Source organism: Acomys minous, assembly GCF_964271855.1.
Source record: "Acomys minous genome assembly, chromosome: 2".
NCBI lineage: Eukaryota > Metazoa > Chordata > Mammalia > Rodentia > Muridae > Acomys > Acomys minous.
In genome coordinates this window covers 52,718,934-52,742,144 of record NC_140484.1, presented here as the reverse complement: position 1 = coordinate 52,742,144, position 23,211 = coordinate 52,718,934, and the positions used below count along the sequence as shown (strand labels likewise).

At 51.7% G+C, this 23,211-nt stretch overlaps 1 protein-coding gene across 1 annotated transcript in view; it reads right to left on the bottom strand.

Moving 5' to 3' along the window:
• The window catches only part of SYT12 (synaptotagmin 12), a 48,782-nt gene that overhangs the window by 16,331 nt on the left and 9,240 nt on the right, over positions 1-23,211 (bottom strand). The window contains exons 3-7 of the mRNA XM_084772618.1: positions 17,221-17,414; positions 14,335-14,727; positions 10,982-11,197; positions 9,538-9,658; positions 8,297-8,430 (exon numbers count right to left, since the gene is read on the bottom strand). Coding sequence (XP_084628744.1) covers positions 8,297-8,430; positions 9,538-9,658; positions 10,982-11,197; positions 14,335-14,727; positions 17,221-17,414 — 1,058 coding nt within the window. The remainder of the gene's footprint in view (positions 1-8,296; positions 8,431-9,537; positions 9,659-10,981; positions 11,198-14,334; positions 14,728-17,220; positions 17,415-23,211) is intronic.

The window sequence follows — 23,211 nt, the reverse complement described above, 5'->3', positions numbered from 1 at the left end:
AGGAGTGTGTGCGTGTGAGCACAGGTGTCCCCACAGAGACAGAAGGAGGAGTGTGTGCGTGTGAGCACAGGTGCCCACAGAGACAGAAGAAGGAGTGTGTGCGTGTGAGCGCAGGTGCCCACAGAGACCGAAGGAGGAGTGTGTGCGTGTGAGCGCAGGTGCCCACAGAGACCGAAGGAGGAGTGTGTGCGTGTGAGCACAGTGCCCACAGAGACAGAAGGAGGAGTGTGTGTGTGCGTGTGAGCACAGGTGCCCACAGAGACAGAAGGAGGAGTGTGTGCGTGTGAGCGCAGGTGTCCACAGAGACAGAAGGAGTGTGTGCGTGTGAGCGCAGGTGTCCACAGAGACAGAAGGAGGAATGTGTGCGTGTGAGCACAGGTGCCCATAGAGACAGAAGGAGGAGTGTGTGCGTGTGAGCACAGTGCCCACAGAGACAGAAGGAGGAGTGTGTGCGTGTGAGCACAGGTGCCCATAGAGACAGAAGGAGGAGTGTGTGCGTGTGAGCACAGGTGCCCACAGAGACAGAAGGAGGAGTGTGTGCTTGTGAGCACAGGTGCCCATAGAGACAGAAGGAGGAGTGTGTGCATGTGAGCGCAGGTGCCCACAGAGACAGAAGGAGGAGTGTGTGCGTGTGAGCACAGGTGTCCCCACAGAGACAGAAGGAGGAGTGTGTGCGTGTGAGCACAGGTGCCCACAGAGACAGAAGAAGGAGTGTGTCGTGTGAGCGCAGGTGCCCACAGAGACCGAAGGAGGAGTGTGTGCGTGTGAGCACAGTGCCCACAGAGACAGAAGGAGGAGTGTGTGTGTGCGTGTGAGCACAGGTGCCCACAGAGACAGAAGGAGGAGTGTGTGCGTGTGAGCGCAGGTGTCCACAGAGACAGAAGGAGTGTGTGCGTGTGAGCGCAGGTGTCCACAGAGACAGAAGGAGGAATGTGTGCGTGTGAGCACAGGTGCCCATAGAGACAGAAGGAGGAGTGTGTGCGTGTGAGCGCAGGTGCCCACAGAGACCGAAGGAGGAGTGTGTGCGTGTGAGCACAGTGCCCACAGAGACAGAAGGAGGAGTGTGTGTGTGCGTGTGAGCACAGGTGCCCACAGAGACAGAAGGAGGAGTGTGTGCGTGTGAGCGCAGGTGTCCACAGAGACAGAAGGAGTGTGTGCGTGTGAGCGCAGGTGTCCACAGAGACAGAAGGAGGAATGTGTGCGTGTGAGCACAGGTGCCCATAGAGACAGAAGGAGGAGTGTGTGCGTGTGAGCACAGTGCCCACAGAGACAGAAGGAGGAGTGTGTGCGTGTGAGCACAGGTGCCCATAGAGACAGAAGGAGGAGTGTGTGCGTGTGAGCACAGGTGCCCACAGAGACAGAAGGAGGAGTGTGTGCGTGTGAGCACAGGTGCCCATAGAGACAGAAGGAGGAGTGTGTGCATGTGAGCGCAGGTGCCCACAGAGACAGAAGGAGGAGTGTGTGTGCGTGTGAGCACAGTGCCCACAGAGACAGAAGGAGGAGTGTGTGCGTGTGAGCACAGGTGTCCCCACAGAGACAGAAGGAGGAGTGTGTGCGTGTGAGCACAGGTGCCCACAGAGACAGAAGAAGGAGTGTGTGCGTGTGAGCGCAGGTGCCCACAGAGACCGAAGGAGGAGTGTGTGCGTGTGAGCACAGTGCCCACAGAGACAGAAGGAGGAGTGTGTGTGTGCGTGTGAGCACAGGTGCCCACAGAGACAGAAGGAGGAGTGTGTGCGTGTGAGCGCAGGTGTCCACAGAGACAGAAGGAGTGTGTGCGTGTGAGCGCAGGTGTCCACAGAGACAGAAGGAGGAGTGTGTGCGTGTGAGCACAGGTGCCCACACAGAGACAGAAGGAGGAGTGTGTGCGTGTGAGCACAGGTGCCCATAGAGACAGAAGGAGGAGTGTGTGCGTGTGAGCACAGTGCCCACAGAGACAGAAGGAGGAGTGTGTGCGTGTGAGCGCAGGTGCCCACAGAGACAGAAGGAGGAGTGTGTGCGTGTGAGCACAGTGCCCACAGAGACAGAAGGAGGAGTGTGTGCGTGTGAGCGCAGGTGCCCACAGAGACAGAAGGAGGAGTGTGTGCGTGTGAGCACAGGTGCCCACAGAGACAGAAGGAGGAGTGTGTGCGTGTGAGCACAGTGCCCACAGAGACAGAAGGAGGAGTGTGTGCGTGTGAGCACAGGTGCCCACAGAGACAGAAGGAGGAGTGTGTGCGTGTGAGCACAGGTGCCCACAGAGACAGAAGGAGGAGTGTGTGCGTGTGAGCACAGGTGCCCACAGAGACAGAAGGAGGAGTGTGTGCGTGTGAGCACAGTGCCCACAGAGACAGAAGGAGGAGTGTGTGCGTGTGAGCACAGGTGCCCACAGAGACAGAAGGAGGAGTGTGTGCGTGTGAGCACAGGTGCCCACAGAGACAGAAGGAGGAGTGTGTGCGTGTGAGCACAGGTGCCCACAGAGACAGAAGGAGGAGTGTGTGCGTGTGAGCACAGGTGCCCACAGAGACAGAAGGAGGAGTGTGTGCGTGTGAGCACAGTGCCCACAGAGACAGAAGGAGGAGTGTGTGCGTGTGAGCGCAGGTGTCCACAGAGACAGAAGAAGGAGTGTGTGCGTGTGAGCACAGGTGCCCATAGAGACAGAAGGAGGAGTGTGTGCGTGTGAGCACAGTGCCCACAGAGACAGAAGGAGGAGTGTGTGCGTGTGAGCGCAGGTGCCCACAGAGACAGAAGGAGGAGTGTGTGCGTGTGAGCACAGTGCCCACAGAGACAGAAGGAGGAGTGTGTGCGTGTGAGCGCAGGTGCCCACAGAGACAGAAGGAGGAGTGTGTGCGTGTGAGCACAGGTGCCCACAGAGACAGAAGGAGGAGTGTGTGCGTGTGAGCACAGTGCCCACAGAGACAGAAGGAGGAGTGTGTGCGTGTGAGCACAGGTGCCCACAGAGACAGAAGGAGGAGTGTGTGCGTGTGAGCACAGGTGCCCACAGAGACAGAAGGAGGAGTGTGTGCGTGTGAGCACAGGTGCCCACAGAGACAGAAGGAGGAGTGTGTGCGTGTGAGCACAGTGCCCACAGAGACAGAAGGAGGAGTGTGTGCGTGTGAGCACAGGTGCCCACAGAGACAGAAGGAGGAGTGTGTGCGTGTGAGCACAGGTGCCCACAGAGACAGAAGGAGGAGTGTGTGCGTGTGAGCACAGTGCCCACAGAGACAGAAGGAGGAGTGTGTGCGTGTGAGCACAGGTGCCCACAGAGACAGAAGGAGGAGTGTGTGCGTGTGAGCACAGGTGCCCACAGAGACAGAAGGAGGAGTGTGTGCGTGTGAGCACAGGTGCCCACAGAGACAGAAGGAGGAGTGTGTGCGTGTGAGCACAGGTGCCCACAGAGACAGAAGGAGGAGTGTGTGCGTGTGAGCACAGGTGCCCACAGAGCCAGAAGGAGGAGTGTGTGCGTGTGAGCACAGGTGCCCACAGAGACAGAAGGAGGAGTGTGTGCGTGTGAGCACAGGTGCCCACAGAGACAGAAGGAGGAGTGTGTGCGTGTGAGCACAGGTGCCCACAGAGACAGAAGGAGGAGTGTGTGCGTGTGAGCACAGGTGCCCACAGAGACAGAAGGAGGAGTGTGTGCGTGTGAGCACAGGTGCCCACAGAGCCAGAAGGAGGAGTGTGTGCGTGTGAGCACAGGTGCCCACAGAGACAGAAGGAGGAGTGTGTGTGCGTGTGAGCACAGGTGCCCACAGAGACAGAAGGAGGAGTGTGTGCGTGTGAGCACAGGTGCCCACAGAGACAGAAGGAGGAGTGTGTGTGCGTGTGAGCACAGGTGCCCACAGAGACAGAAGGAGGAGTGTGTGTGCGTGTGAGCACAGGTGCCCACAGAGACAGAAGGAGGAGTGTGTGCGTGTGAGCACAGGTGCCCACAGAGACAGAAGGAGGAGTGTGTGCGTGTGAGCACAGGTGCCCACAGAGACAGAAGGAGGAGTGTGTGTGTGTGTGAGCACAGGTGTCCACAGAGACAGAAGGAGGAGTGTGTGCATGTGAGCACCAGTGCCCTCAGAGGTAGAAAAAGGCATTGCATCCTCTGGACTTGGAATTATAGGCAGGTGCGTAGTGAGAATCTGGAATTTTGGTTTGTTTAAAAAACATAGAGGGACTAGAGAGAGATGGCTCAGAGGTTAAGAGCACTTTTCCTGAGGTCCTGAGTTCAATTCCCAGCAACCACATAGCAGCTCATACCATCTATATCCTTTAATGGCCTCTTTTGGGCTGCAGGTGTACATGCAGATAAAACACTTAAATACATAAATAAATAATAAATAAATCTTAAAACACACACACACACACACACACACACACACACACACACACACACACACACACACACACACAGAAATAGCCTGGTGCAGTGGCGCACTCTGGGAGGGAGAGGCAGGTGGATTGCTGTGAGTTCAAGGCCAGCCTGGTCTACAAAGTGCGTCCAGGACAGGCAGGGCTACACAGAGAGACCCTGTAATGAAAAACAAACAAACACCCCCACAGAAATATAAGAATATATTTTTGAGCAGGGTGTGGTGGAACAAATCTCTAATGCCAGCATTTGGGAGGCAGAGGCAGGGGGATGTCAGTGAGTTTGAGGCCAGCTTGGTCTAGAAAGGGAGTTCCAGGACAGCCAAGGCTACACAGAGAAACCATGTATTGAAAAACAAAACAAACAAAAAAAAAGAGTATGTTTTTGCTTGGCAGTGTTAGTACACACCTTTAATCCCATCACTCAGAAGGCAGAGCCAGGTGGATCTTTGTGAGTTTGAGGCCAACTTGATCTACAAAGTGTGTCCAGGACAGCCAGGGCTACACAAAGAAACCTTGTCTTGAAAAACAAAAACAAAGCGGGGGCACGGGGTCGGGTGGGGTGGGGGTTGTTGTTGGTGGCAAAGGCCTTTAATCCCAGCACTTTTTGGGAAGCAGAGGCAGGTGGATCTCTGTAAGTTTGAGGCCAGCCTGGTCTACAAAGTTAGTCCAGGACAGCCAAGGCTACCCAGAGAAACCTTGTCTTGAAAAACCGGGGGGGGGGCAGGGGGGGGGAGAAAGAAAGAAAGAAAGAAAGAAAGAAAGAAAGAAAAACAAAAGAATATGCTTCTGTTTTAACCTCAGGTGTGGGGATATGGGACTGCTTTGCAGCAGCTGACTATGATTTGCCTTGTGCTCTAGCAAAGGCATGGTTTTGCCAGCTGCAGATAGTTTCTGCAACTGTGTGATGTTTGGAATTTGGGGAACTTTTTAGAGGGTATATAAATGCTAGAGCTCTGAAGGGGGGTTGTTTATTGTTCAGAGGCGGGGGTGGGGGACGTCGGGGTTGGTTGCGGTTTCATTGTTAGTCATACTCAAAGAAGAAACAAGAAGAAAGAAATTCGATTCAAGGATCTCTACCCTTGTCTCTCCCCTCTCTCCTTTTTTCTCTCTTATCTAGTGATAGGGGTGAAACCGGGGCATAAAGAGTAGGGAAAAAGAAGAACCCACAAAGTAGCAAAGACCAGCTACAAGCAAAGAAGAAACAAGAAGAAAGAAATTAGGCTTACAGATCTCTCTCTCCCCTCTCTCCTCCTCTCTCCTAGCTAGTGATAGGGGGTGAAACCAGAGGGACAAAGAGAGGGAAAAAGAGGAAACCCGCGAAGTAGCTAAATCCAGCTGTAAGTTGTGAACCATCTGATGTGGGTGCTGGGGACTGAATTTGGGTCCTTTGCAAGAGAAGTATGTGTCCTTACCCACTGGGTCATAGCTCCAGGCCTGCGTGTTCTTGAAATAAGACTCTCATGTAGCCCAGGCTGGCTAGGGAGCTGAGGCTGTGTCTGAATTCCTGATCCTCCTCTTCGGCCTCTGAAGAACTCAAATTACAAGTGTGCGCTATCATATCTCACTTAAAACTTAGGCTGTTGGTTTGTTTTTGCTTTAAATGTTTTTTAAAAATGTGTGTAGTGTTTGCCTGCACGTATGTATGTGTATCACATGTGTATACTGCCCAGAGAGGCCAGAGGAGGGTTCTGGGATGCCCTGCAACTGGGGTGACAGGTGGTTGTTAGCCACCGTGTTGGTGTTGGGAACTGAAGCCAGGTCAGACGATCTAGAGCCATCTCTCCAGCCCCTTGATTTGTTTGTTTGTGAAGCAGGGTCTTATATGTAGCCCTTGTTAGTGTGCAGTTCACTATGTAGACCAAGCTGGCCTTGGGCACATGGAGATGTGCCTGCCTTTACCTCCTGCAGTGCGCCACCACCATGCTGGTCCCTACAGGGTGGAGGATGACCTTGAACTCCCAATGCCCTGCTTCCACTTCCTGAGTGCTCCACCATGCCGGGTTTATGAGATATGGTGTGTGTGTGTGTGTGTGTGTGTGTGTGTGTGTGTGTGTGTGTGTTGGAAACCTCTTGTGTGTCGGGTTTATGAGATATGGTGTGTGTGTGTGTGTGTGTGTGTGTGTGTTGGAAACCCCTTGTGTGTGCTAAGGAAGACCTAGCATCTGGGCTTCACCCCAGCCAGGAGTTGGGTCTCTGCTATCTGCTTCTTTGTCTTTGAAATGTGGCAGTATTTCCTACTTCATAGGGCTGTTCTGGGAAGAAAACAAGTGAAATGTGTGGGGTAGGGGAAGGGGGAGCCCTAAAGCCAGAAAAGAAAATGTGTGGCCTGGTCTGCTCTCGCCCATCGTTGGAGCCCTTGCAGGAGCCTCACTGTTAGGGGGTGACCATGCCAAGTCACCGCTGAGGGTTAACACGTCAACATATTTGACGTGTTAGCTCAGCTGTTCCCACCTAGTTCTCAGCAGCTCCACTTTGGGAGGCTGAAGGGAAGTGGCATTGTGACAAACAGGCAAAAGCAGGGGTCAAACGGGTAGACTGTCCAGTAAGGGACAAGGTTAAGATCCCAAGACTGGCCAGACACGCTGGGATGTTACCTGGATTCCAACCAAAGAGAGGCTGACATCCAGCTTTCAAACTACAGGGGCTGGGAGGGCAGCCTTATGGTACAGTGTTCCACCTAGGATACGCAAAGCCTTGGGTTCATCAGCAGCATGAAAATCAAACGAAATCCCCAAGAGCATCCTCAGGAGGAGACAGAGTTTTCTGTGTAGCCTTGGCTGGCTGTCCTGGAACTCGCTCTACAGACCAGACTGAACTCACAGAGATCTGTCTGCCTCTGCCTCCAGAGGGCTGGGATTAAAAGTGTGTGCCACCACTGCCAGCTGTAAAGGCCTGCCTTCCTTCCTTCCTTCCTTCCTTCCTTCCTTCCTTCCTTCCACTTATAAGTGCTCTATCTGCTTGTACACCTGCAGGCCAGAAGAGGGCATCAGATTACATTATAGATGCTTGTGACCCACCATGTGGTTGCTGGGAATTGAACTCAGGACCTCTGGAAGAGCAGCAGGCAGTGCTCTTAACCACTGAGCCATCTCTCCGGTCCCTGAATTCTATTTTATGTAAGTGTCCTCTAGAGGACTTTCTTATTGTTAGGTGTGCCTAAGGATGGAAAGAGACAGGGAGAGGAGGGAGTGAGAACTCCACCCTCTGACTGATATGGCTTAAGCTGTATTCTCTGTGGTTCACTGTACACACACACACACACACACACACACACACACACACACACACACTTGCCAGTAGTCTGTGACATTCCTGTGTTGGGAGGGTTCTCTCAGAGGCACATGGCCCTCTTGAAGTCTGAGGATAAGAAGATCCCAGAAGAGTCCTTGCAGTAGGAACACTGAAGGCTTAGGCCTACACCCCTGGGCCCTGGAGCTACCTCTAGCTCATCTTTAGGCAGTGCAGTCCTCCACTGGGAGGCTTCTTCCTCAGAGCTTAGCTGAGCTGTCCCCTCCTGCTTACCCCCCACCCCCCACCCCAACGCTAATGCTGGGGAAACTCCGAGGTTCCCAGTGGGGTTTACAAAATGGAGACTTTCCTGTCCTTAACAGGCATCAAGAAAGCAGTGCCAGCCAGGCGTGGTAGCGCATGCCTTTAATCCCAGTACTCGGGAGGCAGGGGCAGATGGATTTCTGTTAGTTCCAGGACAGCCTGGTCTACAAAGCAAGTCCAGGACAGCCATGGCTACACAGAGAAATTCTGTCTTGAAAAACAACAACAACAAACAACAACAAAACAAAAGCAAAAGCAAAAGCAGCACCTGGGTCCCCAACCCTCACCACCACAGGGCTGGCATGTAGTCTCCAATGATTAACTACAAGGGGGTTGGCTTGAGGTCCCAAGAGGCAACATTGGAGGGGAGCAGCGGCCCAGAGTCCTGTGAGCATCCAGCCCAACTAACCTGTAGCACAATGGCTGGTACTGAGAAGATCATGGCTTCATTGAACACTGGGTTGGGGTCGTCCCTCTTCACGGCTGTCTTCTTCTTGCTCATCTTCCTGCCGTCCTGCAGCAGGTATACTTTGACGAAGGGATCTACAGGCAGGCAGGTGGGGTGAGGGTCAGTAACACCTTTGCTTGGCATGGTCCCGCCTACTCCGGGTCCACCCACTGCCTCTGCTTCCCTGACCCTTGGCTATTGCCTTTATCTCTAAAGCCCACTGTTTGTCCTTATTTATTTACATCAAGAAATGGGATCTTACTACGTGTTCCTGGCTGGTTCTAAACTCCCAGACTTAAGGGATCCTCGTGCCTCTGACTCCTCAGCAGCTGAGATGAAGGCTGCAAGCTACAATGCCTGGCTTGATATATCAAATAGATACATTTTTGTTTTGTTTTGTTTTGTTTTGCTTTTTTGAGACAAAATTTCTCTGTGTTATCTTGACTGTCCTGGACTCGCTTTGTAGACCAGGCTGGCCTCGAACTCACAGCGATCCCCCTGCCTCTGCCTCCCGAGTGGTGGGATTAAAGGTGTGCACCACCATCACCACCACGCCTGGGCCCAGTCAGTGCTCTTTAACAAGGAGCCATCTCTCCAGCCCCTAGAGGGCAGCTCTCGACTCAGGCAGCCCATTGCACATTTCCCTCACACACACACACGCTCCATGGGATGCGGCAGGACAGATGCTTCCTATTCTATTAGTAGCTGGGGTGCAGCTAGCAGACTGAGTCACTGAGTACCAACACGGCAGAGCCTAACTCCCCGGGGCCCTGGGCTGTCAAGCCCAATAGGTCCTTGCACACCCAGGGCACCAGATCCCACATGGCACCTACCCCAAGGTGGGGGCACTGTTCCCCTATAGCCTTAGGGTTGCTTCCCCGTCCCCGAGCTCAAGTTCTGACAGATGAATGCTGACCCTCCATTTCTTGTCCAGTGCCACAGCACAAATGTTGCCTCCTGCCCTCAGGTTCCATTGCCCTCCCCTGTCGTCCACACTCCTCGTCACCCTCCAGGGTTGTCCTGTTTCTGTAGCTGAATTAACCTTTCCACCATGCCTGGCTCCTGAGCTTAGCTGAAGCGACAGGGGCTCTGGCCCTGTGCCCCATACTTGCTCATAACATGACAACTTCCACCCTCCCCACCCCCCCCCACCCCCTGCCATCCCCGAGCCTCATGGAGGTGCTGAGTACATAGGCCCTTACCCGCTGTGGTCTTGTCATTGGTCCAGATGAGATTCTTGGCTTTCACCACAACCACAGTCAGACGCTCAGCTGTGGGCAGGTAACTGAGGGACAGCAGGATCTCTCCCACAGCATCAGCGGCCTGGGAAGACAGGGATGGCTCAGGGCTCTTTTCTCTCCAGGCTTCAAGAGGTCCGGGGAAAGGTGGATGCTTCCTTCTCCATTGGACACTTGCTGCTTTGGGGTAACTCTTAAACCCAGACACCCGGCTGGCAGGATCAAGAAAAGGACCACCCAGCCACCCCTGTCCACACAGGGGAGCATGCACTGACCCTTCCTTTGCTCCAAGTGTAGACCATTCCCCAGAAGAAGGCCCAGAGGTTGCCTGTCAAGTGCACAATCAGATGCAGTTTTGTTCCCTCATTCTGGGCCAAGGAGAACATTCTATGACATTCTGGATGCAGAGATCCAAGCTGACAGCATTTGCTGAAACAAGAATGTCCCCTGACATCGTTACAGAGATAAAAGTAAGCTTCAGCGTGGCCTCTGCCTGAAATAGCCCAGTTCCAGGTCAGAGCTGTGCACCCCTAACATGAGTATAGAGGAGTAGTGGGGGGCTGGAGAGACAGCTCAGCAGTTAAGAGTACTGGGCGCATCTCCAGAGGACTCAGGTTCAGTTCCCAGCACCCACAGGGAGGCTTATCTGTAACTCCAGTTCCAAGGATTTGGACACACCCTCTCTGGACTCCCATAGGCATGAGATGTGTATACGGTAGACATATGTACATTCAGGCAAAACATTCATTAAAAAGTAAACAAAATACAGAATAAAAATACATAGTCAGAGCCAGGCCTGGTGGCACACGCCTTTAATCCCAGCACTCGGGAGGCAGAGGCAGGCGGATAGCTGTGAGTTCGAGGGCAGCCTGGTCTACAAAGCGAGTCCAGGGCAGCCAAGGCTACACAGAGAGGCCCTGTCTCGAAAAACCAAAATAAGTGAAAAAATAAAAAATAAGATAAACAAACAAGAAAAATAACTACTAAGAAATAAAAAGGGAAAGAATCCAGAAGAGGGCTAGAGAGATGGCTCAGTGGGGTAAAAGCATTTGTCACTAACCCCGGTGACCTGAGTTCAATATCCACAACCCCCAGGGTGAAGGAGAGAAGCAGCTTCTAGAAGACAAATGGCCTCCTGACTTCCATATGGTGTGTGTGTGTGTGTGTGTGTGTGTGTGTGTGTATGCGTGCCTGTATACACACATGCACACAGAAAACACTGTAAGTGAATAAATACAATGTAAAATAAAAACCAAAGAAGAGCTGAAAATAGTGGCGATGAGCCGTTTGCCTAGAGTGTGGCTTAGAACAGAGAAACTTCTCTAGGGCTGTCAGGGTCCAGGCTGAGGGACAGGATAGTGGCATCTCTCCCAGGAGGTGGGTGTGGGTACTTTCAAAGCAGCAATACCTTATTCTGGTCCTGTAAGTACAACCAGCCACTGAAGGGCTGCAGCTGGAGGTCCAGGACAGAGAGCTTCAGCTCCACCACCCCGGTGCTCACATTCTGCTCATCCCCGTCGATGCCGAACACAGAAAACCTAAGGCTCTTCTCCTCCAAGGCTGCGGGATCCAGGGGCACAGAGAACCTCTCGTCGAAGAAGATGGAATAGGCAGTCCTCTGGATCTGTAGGGAGAAGAAGGCTTTCTGGTACCCTGGGTCTCAGCTCTGGTCCTCTCTTTGTGGCTCAGCCTCGAAGGGTTGTTTAATTTTGTTTTGTTACTGGATCTCACACTGCTCAGGATGATCTCCCGATCTTCCTGCCATTAACTCCAAAATGCTAGGATTCCGAGCATGAGTCTCCGTACCGCGCCTCTTCCTCTTTTCCTTTTCTGAGACGGGGTCTCACTATGTAGCTCTGGCTCTCCTGGAACTCGCTATGTAAAAAAAACCAGGCTGGCCTCAAACTCACAGACCTCTCCTCCCTTTTTCAGCCAGGGTCTGGCTATGCAGCTCTGGCTGGTCTGGAACTCGTTATTTTGCCCAGACTAGCCTTGGATTCACAGCCATCTTCCTGCCTTAGCCTCCAGAGCACTGAGGTTACAGTAACATGCCCGGCAGTGTTAGTTCACAAGCAATTCACTAGCCTGCCTCTAGGCTGCCTGGCAATCTCTGATGTCATCACTTGCAGCCCCCAGGTGTGTGTCAGACTATAAAAGGACCAACCTACCCCTCTTTCCTGTACTATCACTTCCTCGGCTTCCCCCTCTCGGTCTGTCTTCTCTCTCTCTCCTTCCCCCTCTCCCTCCCTTCTGTCTCTGTCTCTGTCTCTCTCTACGCTCATGGTCCACTCGGGTCCTAACTCCTTTCCCTTTTCTTCCCCCAAATACATCTTCCCATATCATATCTGTTGCATGGCATCTCTTTTTTTTTTTTTTTTTTTTTTTTTTTAGTTTTTCAAGACAGGGTTTCTCTGTGTAACAGTCCTTGACTGTCCTGGACTTGCTTTTGTAGACCAGGCTGGCCTTGAACTCACATCGATCACCTGCCTCTGCCTCCCAAGTGCTGCTGGGATTAAAGGCGTGCGCCACCATGCCCGGCTGAAGCCTTTCTGTTTTGTCACAGGATGGATGGGTGAGCAGACAGACAGATGGGTGGAAGGACTAGGCACGGCTGGGCATGCTTCATCCCCTGCTCCTGCTGTTTTGGTGCCACCGGCCTCCTGCCAGGAAGCCGTGGGCAGTTCTCAGGGAGGTGCACGAGAGGCTGTGTTTGCCCTTCCGTGGGGGGACTGTCTGAGTCATTGTGCAGTGGTATTTAGAGAGTTCTCTCATTCCTGGCACCTTCTCTGAAGCTGAGGGGGTTGCTTGGCCTGGAGGCGACCCCCCCCCCATCCCTACAGATAGGCTGTTAGGTGGTGTGTCACGAAGTCTGTCTTCCTAGGAATAAACCCTACTAGCCGCTAGCTACAGTGATCTCACTCTTCTGTGTCTGGGAAGGTTCTTCCTACAGCCACGGTTCCCTGGTACACACACCTGGAGCCTTGTTGCCCACACTGCGCTCTGCCTCAGACCAAACTTCTGTTCACCACTGCCCCTCCTCACCCCAAAATTTTTCACATGGCTCAGGACAAGAGCAACACAATGTGCGTCAGGCTTGACGGCAGCTTTTCATGGTCCAGATCACCTAGCAAGGACTGAGTTAAGCACTTGGCATGTACACACCCAGCCCTTCTTCATAACCGCAATGCTTATTTGACAGATGGGGAAGCTGAAGGCAGCAGCTTAAGTGACTTGTTCAAGGTCACGCTGCCAGGCAAAGGTGGCACTTGGATTTTGACCTGACTGCTAACCACCTGGTGCTACTCTGCTGCTGGTAGGAAACTGGACCACCCCCCTTGGTGCCCCCTGCACAGAGGAGCTGGTGGTCAGTTCTAGAGTCTTCTAGAGTTATAGGTACTGTGGAGTGTGGAGTGTGTGTGTGTGTGTGTGTCTATGTGTGCTCATGCCTGAAATATCCACCACTGTGACTGGGCACAGATGGCTCTCCAAGAACACAGACGAGCATTCGTCCTGCAGGGCACAGGTCACTGTGGGCTGACCTGGCCCGTCATCTTAGAGGACTCAAGATCCGCACTCCTTCAAGCTGGGCAGTGGGGTAAGGCTGTCAAGGGGAGGCACCTTGTGACCTCCTTGTTGGATCCAACCTCTTCTTTCCTCTCAATCGCCAGCCGTGAGTGAGGGGACTCTGGCCAGCTTGAGCGTGGCTCTGGCAGGCTTTGCCCTTCTCCCCCCTTCCCCTCGGCCTTGCTAAACACTGTTAGATCACATCCCTAAAGCTGGCCACCAAGCTCTACTGCCTTATTTGACCACTTCCTCCTGCAGAGGCTGACTACCAAGGTCCACCTACCAAAGTACTGAAGTCCAATCAAAAGCCCCCTTTGGCTCACCTAATTAATATGCCCAATTAAAACGAAACATCTCATCCTAACGCAGGGTTTCCCCTCGTACCTTTATAAACTGCCATTTTCCTACGTCTGTCTCCTCTGGGACAAATACTCCCCCCCTCCCCCTTCCCTCCCCCTTCACCCTCATCCTCTGTCTCCTGTCTTTGTCTTTTACTCCTGCCCTCTGTCCCTCTGAAGTAAATAAATCTTCTTTGTGCTGAGAACTTGATCTTGGCCCTACCGGTCAAGGGCTGAGTTCGAATGCTGCCTTGGTCTCTGGCTTCCAGCAGGGTGACGGGTGAGCCACTGGGGTCACCAGAAGAAAACAGAGATCAGAAAGAGGTTCAAGTGCTTATCTTCCAAAGCTTAGCTTCAGTTTCCCTGGGGGCTGACCACACCCTCTCAGGAAAGAACACAGCTCCTTTCATTTGGGGGTCCAGCGACTCACTTTCCTCTCATGATTTTTTCGGTCCTTGGTGTGGGCCTCCCTTCTTGTGAACAAATTCATGGGATCGTAACCACCCCTGAGGCCACCCCTCCCCCATCCACTCCAAAGCAAGTAAGTCTGTCATCGAGGTCTCTCCCAAATCAGCCAAACGAACAGGCCACCTTTCTTCTTGCCAAGACTCCGTGTTGACAGAAGTGGAGGCGGACAGTTACCCACTGTACTTAAGTGGTAGGAAGACTTAACTTTATACACAGCAGGAGCACAAAGCTAGTTCCACACTCCGCCAGTCTACTCTGGATCCACATTCTGATCTGCTCTTCAGCGCCCCCTATCATCCTGACTGGTACTGCAGATCTGCCCTCTAGCCCAATTCCCAAGAGGGCTTCAGGGAGCCCAGGTTAATTAACCTCTCAGGCCTGGCCCACTTACCCGGGAGATGCCCACGATCTGTTCATCTGGCAACAGGCTGACACGCATGAAGCAGGACTCGAAAGTGGCCTCCTCGCGCTCCAGGAGGTCCTTGCCTTGCAGCACGGCCACGTGGAGGGTGTGGGAGGCTGCATCGTAGTCCATGCTCACCTCCACCTGGCCCAGGGTGAAATCCTGCCCAAAGGTGTTGCTCACAGAGGAGATGGAGTTCAGAGAGTCAGCTGACTGTGACTTGCGGAGAGTACCGTAGGGGGCCAGGTCCAGTTCCCGGCCCATCAGCTCCAAGGGTCCCAGCTCACTGATGCTCTCAAAGGTGTCCTCTATGCTGAGGCTGCCTTTGCGGCTGGGTGGTCCCCGAGTGGTGGTCCGCTGGGCATTCCACGGAGGGACTCTCTGAGGGGCAACAAAGGGACAGGGAAGCATCACATGGGTCTCAGGCACTGTCCCAGGGAGGCAGCAAAGAGATACCCATTGCCGGCTTGCTCAAGATACCACAGGCTCTCCTTTCACAAAAAGAGCCCGGGGGGGGGGGGGCTGTTATTTCAAGCCACTTTGTTTCTCTTTCTCTCAAACAGGAACTCGCCACTGGTCTCAGGGTGGCCCGGAACTCATGATCCTCCTGCTGAGGATCTCTGAGTGCTGGGATTACAGTCATGCATCAACCACTTCTTAGTTTTCTCCCTTTAGCCAGAATGGAAGAAGAAAACTTTTCTCAAACTACTTATATAATTATTGTGACAAAATTCCCTACGTAAAAATGTCAACTGCAATGACACTTAAGAAAAGGCAAAGCTGCTGGGTGTGGAGGGGCACATATATAATACCCAAAATTGGGAGGTGGAAACAGAAGGATCAGGAATTCAAGGTCAGCCTCAGGTACCCGAGATCGGTCTCAAAACAACCAAACAACAATAGCAACCTCAGCGTCCAAAAGAAGATGACTATGGGGCTGGAGAGATGGCTCAGAGGTTAAGAGCACTGTCTGCTCTTCTAGAGGTCCTGGGTTCAATTCCCAGAAACCACATGGTGGCTCACAAGCATCTATAATGAGATCTGGTGCCCTCTGCTGGCCTGCAGGTGTACATGCAAGTGAATCCTGGGATATAGCCATCAACTCACAGTGATCCGCCTGACTCTGCCTCCCAAATGCTGGAATTAAAGGCATGTGCTACCACTGCCCATCTTGGAGGGTTGTTTTTAAGATTTTTTTCTTTTAAAAAATATTATATGAGCTTTGCATGTTGGTGCAGGCCTTTAAGCCCAGCACTCGGGAGGCAGAGGCAGGCAGATCTCTGTGAGTTCGAGGCCAGCCTGGTCTACAAAGTGAGTCCAGGACAGCCAAGGCTACATAGAGAAACCCTGTCTGGAAAAAAGCAAAAACAAAACAAAACAAAACTAAACAAACAAAAAACCCAAACAAAACACTTTTTAATATGTCTGGTTGTTTTGCTTGCATGTATGTCTATGTACCTCATGTGTGCCTGGTACCCACAGAGGCCAGAAGAGAGTGTCAGATGTCCTAAAACTGGAGTTATAGACTGGAGTAAGCTGCCAAGTGAGTGCTGGGTATCAAACCTGGGTCCTCTTGAAGAGCAGGCAGTGCTCTTAACAGCTATCTATCCGACTCCAAGATTTTTAAAAAAGAATTATTTATTATTACGTATACAGTGCTCTGCCAGCATGTACACTCGCAGGCCACAGAGGGGAAATCAGATCACATTATAGATGGTTGTGAGCCACCATGTGGTTGCTGGGAATTGAACTCAGGACCTCTGGAAAAGCAGTCAGTATCCTTAACCTCTGAGCCCCCAAGATTTTTTTTCAATGCCAGACATGATGACACATGCCCTTAGCCCAGCACTCAGGAGCAGAGGCAGGTGGATCTGAGTGGAGTCCAGCCTGGTCTATGTAGCAAGTTCTACGCCAATCAGGGCATGTGTAGGTTTGTGTGACTGCACGTAGGTGTGAGCACACGAGTGCAGGTGAAAGCAGAGGCCAGAGGCATCAGGTACCCTGGAGCGGTAGTTGTAGAAGATTTTGATCTGACCTACATAAGTGCTGGGAGCCAAATTTGGGTCCTGAGGCCACATGATAGCTTTTTCTCCCCTTCTGAGACAGTGTTTCTCTGTGTAGCCCTGGCTGTGCTAAAACTCATTCTGTAGATCAGGATGGCCTCAAACTCAGAGATCTGCCTCCCTCTGCCTCCCAAGTACTTGGATTAAAAACATGGCTGCCGCCACCATTCAGTTTTGATTTTTTTTTGTTTTTATTTTATGTATATGAGTGCTCTGCCCGCATGTACACCGGCAGGCCAGAAGAGGGCATCAGATCGCATTATAGATAGTTGTGAGCCACCATGGGGCTGCTGGGAATTGAACTCAGGACCTTTGGAAGAACAGTCAGTGCTCTTAACCTCTGCGCCACCTCTCCAGCCCTGTTTTTTTGTTTGTAAATCACATGATATATATATATATATATATATATATACAGTGAATGGGTGCGGGCACTCACACCACAGTCTGTGCACGTGGAGGCCAGAGGGCAACTTTCAGGAGCCAGCTCTCTCCTTCTCCCGCGTAGGTTCCCAGGCTCCAACTCTGGCCATCAGACCTGGTGGCTAATGCTGTTGTTACTCACTGAGCCAACCTCACCAGCCCAAGTGATCATTTTCTAAAACTGTGGTCAACCAATTACTCAACGTCATTCACTCAGCAAGCCCGGGGCTAGTAGCTGACGATCCGCAGGGGTATAAGAGAGGTCTGACCACCCCCCCCCACCCCCCCACCCCCCGGTTCGCAGGGGGAGATTAACCAAGAGGGGCAAGGCCAAGAGGCCGGCCTTTACAGTGGGTGGTGGGACGTGGGCCTGCAGAAGTGGGAGCCTCACCTTCAGCTTGGCCTCCACGTAGGCCTCTCCGTACTTTTGTTGCAGGTACCTGTAGTCGTAATTAGGGAACGGGGAGGGGCTGGGGAAGCTCCCCGATGTCCACAGCTTCCACAGACTCACAGCTGCAATTCCAAGCAGTGCCAGGGCCCCTGCGGCGTAGACACCCACCTCCCAGCCAGGGGGGCTCTTGATGACTGCAAGGCAAGGAGAGCCTGCCATTAGTGGGGTGCAGTGATCACCGGCCCCTCCACCCAGGGAAGAAGCTGGTTATCATGGGTACTTATAAGTTAACGTGTTTTGTGTACTTGGCTTTTTTTTGGAGACAGAGTCTCTCTGTGTGGCCTTGGCTGTCCTGGACTCGCTTTGTAGACCAGGCTGGCCTCGAACTCACAGCGATCCGCCTGCCTCTGCCTCCCGAGTGCTGGGATGAAAGGCGTGCGCCACCACACCCGGCTGGCTCTTTTTTATTATTATTATTATGTGAGTATGCACCAGTATACATGCAGGAACGTGTGTGCATGCGTGTACAGGCCAAAGGACAACCAACATGCTGTCCGCCTGGTTTTTGAGACAGGTTCTCTCATTGGGACTTCCTAGTGCCAGGTGGCCAGCAAGCTCCAGGGATCTCATGTTTCTGCCTCTGTAGTGCTGGGATTACAAACATGTAGCACCCTGACGTCCCCATGGGTGCTGGGGCTCAGGTTCCGGTCCTCACACCTCCATGGCAACTATTTTCCTGACTGAGATAGCCCCTCCTAAGGCCCTGGGCTTTGTTTGTTTGTTGTTTTGTTTTGAGACAGGGTTTCACGTAGCCCAGGCTGGCCTCAAAGTTGCTATGTAGCTGGGATGATTTTAGCTCCTTCCTAATTTTCCTTCTTTCACCTTCTAAGCGCCTCACCCTACCTGATACTTAGGTACTAAATATATTTTTATTGGGGAAAAATGGAACCAAGATATAGCTCATCAAGTAGAGGTGCTTGCCACCAAGCCTGATGACCTGAGTTTGGCCCCTGAGACACCATACGGTGGAAGAACACACTTAGCTTCCACAAATGGTCCTTTGTCCTCCATAATGAGTGCCTGTCCTCCATATGGCATCTGTGCACACATATACGCAGCCATACCTGAGTGAATAAACGAATGAATGGATGGATGGATGAATATGTACTAAATAAAAATTTTACAAAGAAAATAAAAATATTTAAATTTAAAAATTTTTTATGCTATGTTACTACAAGACTTGGTATGAAGGTCTCCAGAGTCAGAGCTAAACAAGACACACTCCTTTTTCTTTTTCTCTCTTCCTTCCTTTATTCCTTTCTTATCTATTTCCTCCTCCTCTTCCTTCTCCTCCTCCTCCTCCTCTTCTTCTTCTTCTCCTTCTCCTTTTTCTCTGAGATAGGTCTTGCTATGTAGCCCAGGCTGGCCTCAAATTCTAGGCAATTCTCCTATCTCATCCTTTCAGGTGCTGGTTTAACAGGAACAGGATTATACCACATCTAGTTTAAAAACACACACTCTCTGCTGCTGTCTCCTCTTCCACAAAACCATACATTTCTACTGCGAGGCACCTGGCCAGAGCAGACAAAAGCCTCTCTCGGGACTCAGACAGACAGAACTGCTCTTGAGTCCGTGGGTTCCCTGACCCCATAGTCCTCAGAGGGCCTCTTGCTTCAGAGAACCAAAACGGCTTCCCAGTCTTGGGGAAGATGAAAGAGAGGAGAAGATGAGGCCAGTGTGTCTGTGCTTTAAGCCTCACCTAGAACAACCCAATGTCCATCTGCTGGTGAATGGTTAAACCCAAAAGCGACACACCCACCCAAGGATCGTCACTTGGCAATAGCCAGGCCGATACCAGAACAACAGAGTAGATGAACCTTGAGAACATTCTGGAGGCTGCAAGATGCTGGTCACAGAGACCACAGGTTGCATAATTCTATTTATACTCAGCCTGTGCCTGTGGGCTCTGCCCCTGTGGCTTCAACTCATCCTGGGTTGTGTCAGGCTGTGCCTGTTCTCACTTAAAAAACAAAACAAAACAACACAACTTTATTTTTCCTTGGTCTTTTATTCCCTTAATAAAGCAGGGAAACAAATATTTATAAAGGACTGACATTACATTGAGTATTAGGAGTACATACGAGGGTGTGTGTAGGTACTGTGCAAACACTACATCATTAACTTGATCATCTGTGGATTCTGGTATTTAGCTGGGGTCCAGGAATGAAGACCCTGAAGATGCCGAGGGACAACTGTATAAGGACTGTTTAAGAAGCTGGAGAGAAGCCGGGCAGTGATGGGGCATGCCTTTAATCCCATCACTCGGGGAGGCAGAGGCAGGAGGCTATCTGTCTCCCCGAGACAAGGTAAATTTCTTAAATGGACATTTTGTTTTCTGATACAGCTTGGTGTAGAGCTTGTTATACCCGTGAGGTTGAATTTCTGACCTTCCTGTCTCTGCCTCCCAAATGCTAGGATTACAGGCCTTTCCCAGCATGCTCCGCTCATTGGATAGTAGCTGAATTTATCTTGTCTTGTTTTGAGACAGGGTCTCACCATGTAGCCCAGGTTGATGTCAGACATGTGATCCTCCTGCTCCCGGCCCGGGGTTGTTATGAGCCACAATCCCAGTTTATGGAGGTGGATTTTATCTCCCAGTAAGTCTCTAACCTCAAACCAACACACAAGCTCCACTTAAGAGGTGCGGCCGCAGGCTGTGCTTAGCCGGAAGAGAACTCAGAGGCTCTTTTCTTCTGCTGCCCCTGGCATAGCTGTCCTCACTGGGGGTCTCTCTATTTCCACACACAGTAATTAGCTCCCTCAACTGTTTCCTGTGAGTCCTCACCTTGTACAGTCTGTAGACCACGACAGGACCACATGTATTAAAAGTTCTGGCCTCACTGCGCTCAGGAACCTGGCTCCAGTGTCCTAAGGAAGCCACCAAGATATGGCGGCTCATGTGGCAAGTGACATGGAAGGCAGACAGGATTCTTTAAGCCGTTTCCAGTACTATGCTGTACTTGACTCAGACGGGGAAACGGAGGCTTGGGAAGGCTCAAGAACTTGCCCAAGGCCACAAAGCTGGAGATGAGTACAGTCCACAGGACCTACGGCAGTCCTCCAGCAGTGAGCACTCTCAGCTGCCACAAGAGGAGAACCAAGGCTGACCAAGCCACACGGCTGCGACACAGTTACCTGGCTGCAAGGTATGTCACCATGCCACCAGCCTCTCTGGGATTCAGTGTCCTCACTGGGGAGATGACAAACATCTCCCACTCAGTGGTCCCAGCCCAGAGGATGTATTATTTGAAGAGGAAAAATCCCAACACATGTTATGTCTAGTGTGAGTCACCCAGGCTTATTTATAACAGAGGAGGTCTGAGAAAATCCTGAAGGTCCCACAAAGGAGCTGGTGGGGGCTGGGATGTTCTGCCATAGGCAGGAATATCGTTAGCCTTTGTAAACAGCAGCTTATGTCATTAGGTTGGGGGGAAGAGGGGATATTACCACTATCATCAACATTAAGAAAAAAGAAAATCACTCCTCAACATGACATATGTGATTTCAATATAAAAATCACAAAGTGAGCCAGGCATGGTGGCACACGCCTTTAATCCCAACACTCAGGGAGGCAAAGGCGGGCGGATCTCTGTAAGTTTGAGGCCTGGCCTAAAAGTGAGTCCAGGACAAGCAAGGCTATACACAGAGAAACCTTGTCTTGAAAAACCAAAATAAGTACATAAATAAATAAAATTAAAAGAAAACCACACAGTGGAGGGACGAGGGCCCTGAAGGCCAGGCTCGTTTTGGTTGCACACACTTGGGATCCCAGCCCTTGGGAAATAGAGGCAGAAGGACCAGGAGTTCAAATCATTTTTAGTTATGTAGAGAGTTGAGGGGCTGGAGAGATGGCTCAGGAGTTAACAGCACTGACTTCTGCTCTTTCAGAGGTCCTGAGTTCAGTTCCCAGCAACAACATGGTGGCTCACAGCCGTCTAATCTAATCTAACCATGTAATCCAATGCCCTCTTCTGATGTCCAGGTGTACACCGGAGCACTGTATACATAAAAAGAAATGAATATTAAAAAAGAGAGAGAGAGAGAGTTGAGGGAACTGTACAGATGTGCCCCTTACTTATCATAGACTTTTCCTGTGATAGAGTGGAATTTGGGGACCAACTGAAATCACAACCAAGCCATCTACATCATAGCCCCAGGCATGCCTCGATTCTGGAATGTCCCCGGAGTCTGCAGACTGGGGGGTGAGATGAGAAAGTGCCTGGCCAGCTAGGTCACAGCAGGCCAGGCGGGAGCAAGGGGCTGTCTAGAGTTCCAGAAGAGGGGCCCACTGTCCCAAGCAGACTATGGACATATCCAGGGGCACAGCAGAGTCAGGCATCCCTGTATGTGAGGGTGCAGGTCCTGAGGACTAACTCTCCAATGCTGCTTGGCAGAATTGAGGAGCAGAGCTAGGGTGAGGGAAAGAAACCCCCAGGCAGGTGCTGTGGATAGATTTTATGGAGTTACCCGGTGGGACAGAGGGCACATTAGTGGAAGTGAGGTCTAAACTAAGACTAGAAATGAGACAAGGGAGGAAGGAGGGGGGTTATAACAACAGCTCTTTTTCTTTTTCTTTTTCTTTTTTTGTGTTTGAGACAGGGTTTCTCTGTGTAGCCTTGGCTGTCCCGGACTCACTTTGTAAACCAGGCTGGCCTCGGACTCACAGTGATCCGCCTGCCTCTGCCTCCCGGCACTGCTCGGCATAACAACAGCTCCTATTTTATTTTATTTCTTAGTTTTTGAGACAGATTCTTTCTGTAGACCTGCTGAGGCTTTCTGGTTGGGGACTGAGAAAAGTGGTCCCTGCCCCATCCTGAAGTTCAGCGCTGGGCCGATGGGGCCTGCGCTAGAGTAAGAGCTTGTTGTGATAGGGAACACTAGACTCGGAAGTGAGGAAATCTGAGGCCATATCCTGACCTATTAGTGTCACCTTCCTCACCAAGGCTCCATCCTCTCATTGTGAATGGGGAGGGGGACATCTGGAGGAAAGACGGCCTGGCACCACCCACCACATGGTGTCTGTCGGGGCCTATGGAGCACGCTGGAGTGTCCAGGCCGCCTCTCAGCTTAGGGCTGCACAGAAGCACTGGAGAAGGGCAACTCAGCAACCCCAGCTGGGTGAACCTAGCACTCTAACATTGACAGACTCCAGGAGGGGCCCCGGGTGAGTGGATTCCATGCCACAGGCCCATCCTCAGGGAACAGTGGGTCAAGAGTCTCCCAGGAAACCTCTCGCTTAACAGAAATGCTGCTAGGTGTGGTGGCGCACGTCTGCAATCTCAGTGCTTGGAAAGTGGAAGCAGGTGAATCACGAGTTCAAGTCCATCCTTGGCTACATGGGGAGGTCAAGGCTGTGGGGCTGGGAGAGATGGCCCAGCGGCCAAAGCACTTGCTGTGCAAGTGTGGGGATGAGACTCTGGATCCTTAGAACCCACGCCAATGCTAGTGTGGAGGGCATGGCAAATGCCTGTAATTCCAGCCCTGGAAAGGAGAGACGGATATTCCCCAGAGCAAGCTCGATGTTGAGATTATCCAAATCAGCAAGTGCTGGGTTTGACTGGAAGACACTGCCTGCCTCAGTGGATAAGGTGGAAGAGTGATAAAGGATAACTTCTGATATCGACCTTGGCCACCACATGTCACCACACCCACATCTCTGATAGGCATAACCCCTATGTATGCCCACACATAAGAATACATGTACAGCACAGACACACAGACACACAGACACACACACACACACACACACACACACACACACACACACCTCCCATGTATGCCAACATATGCATAGATGCACACACACAAATGCACTGGCAACCCACCTATGTATGTCCATACAAAAGCATACATGTATATACATCACAGACACACAGACACACAAATGCATGGGAAATCTCTATGTATGCCCATACATGCACAGCACACACA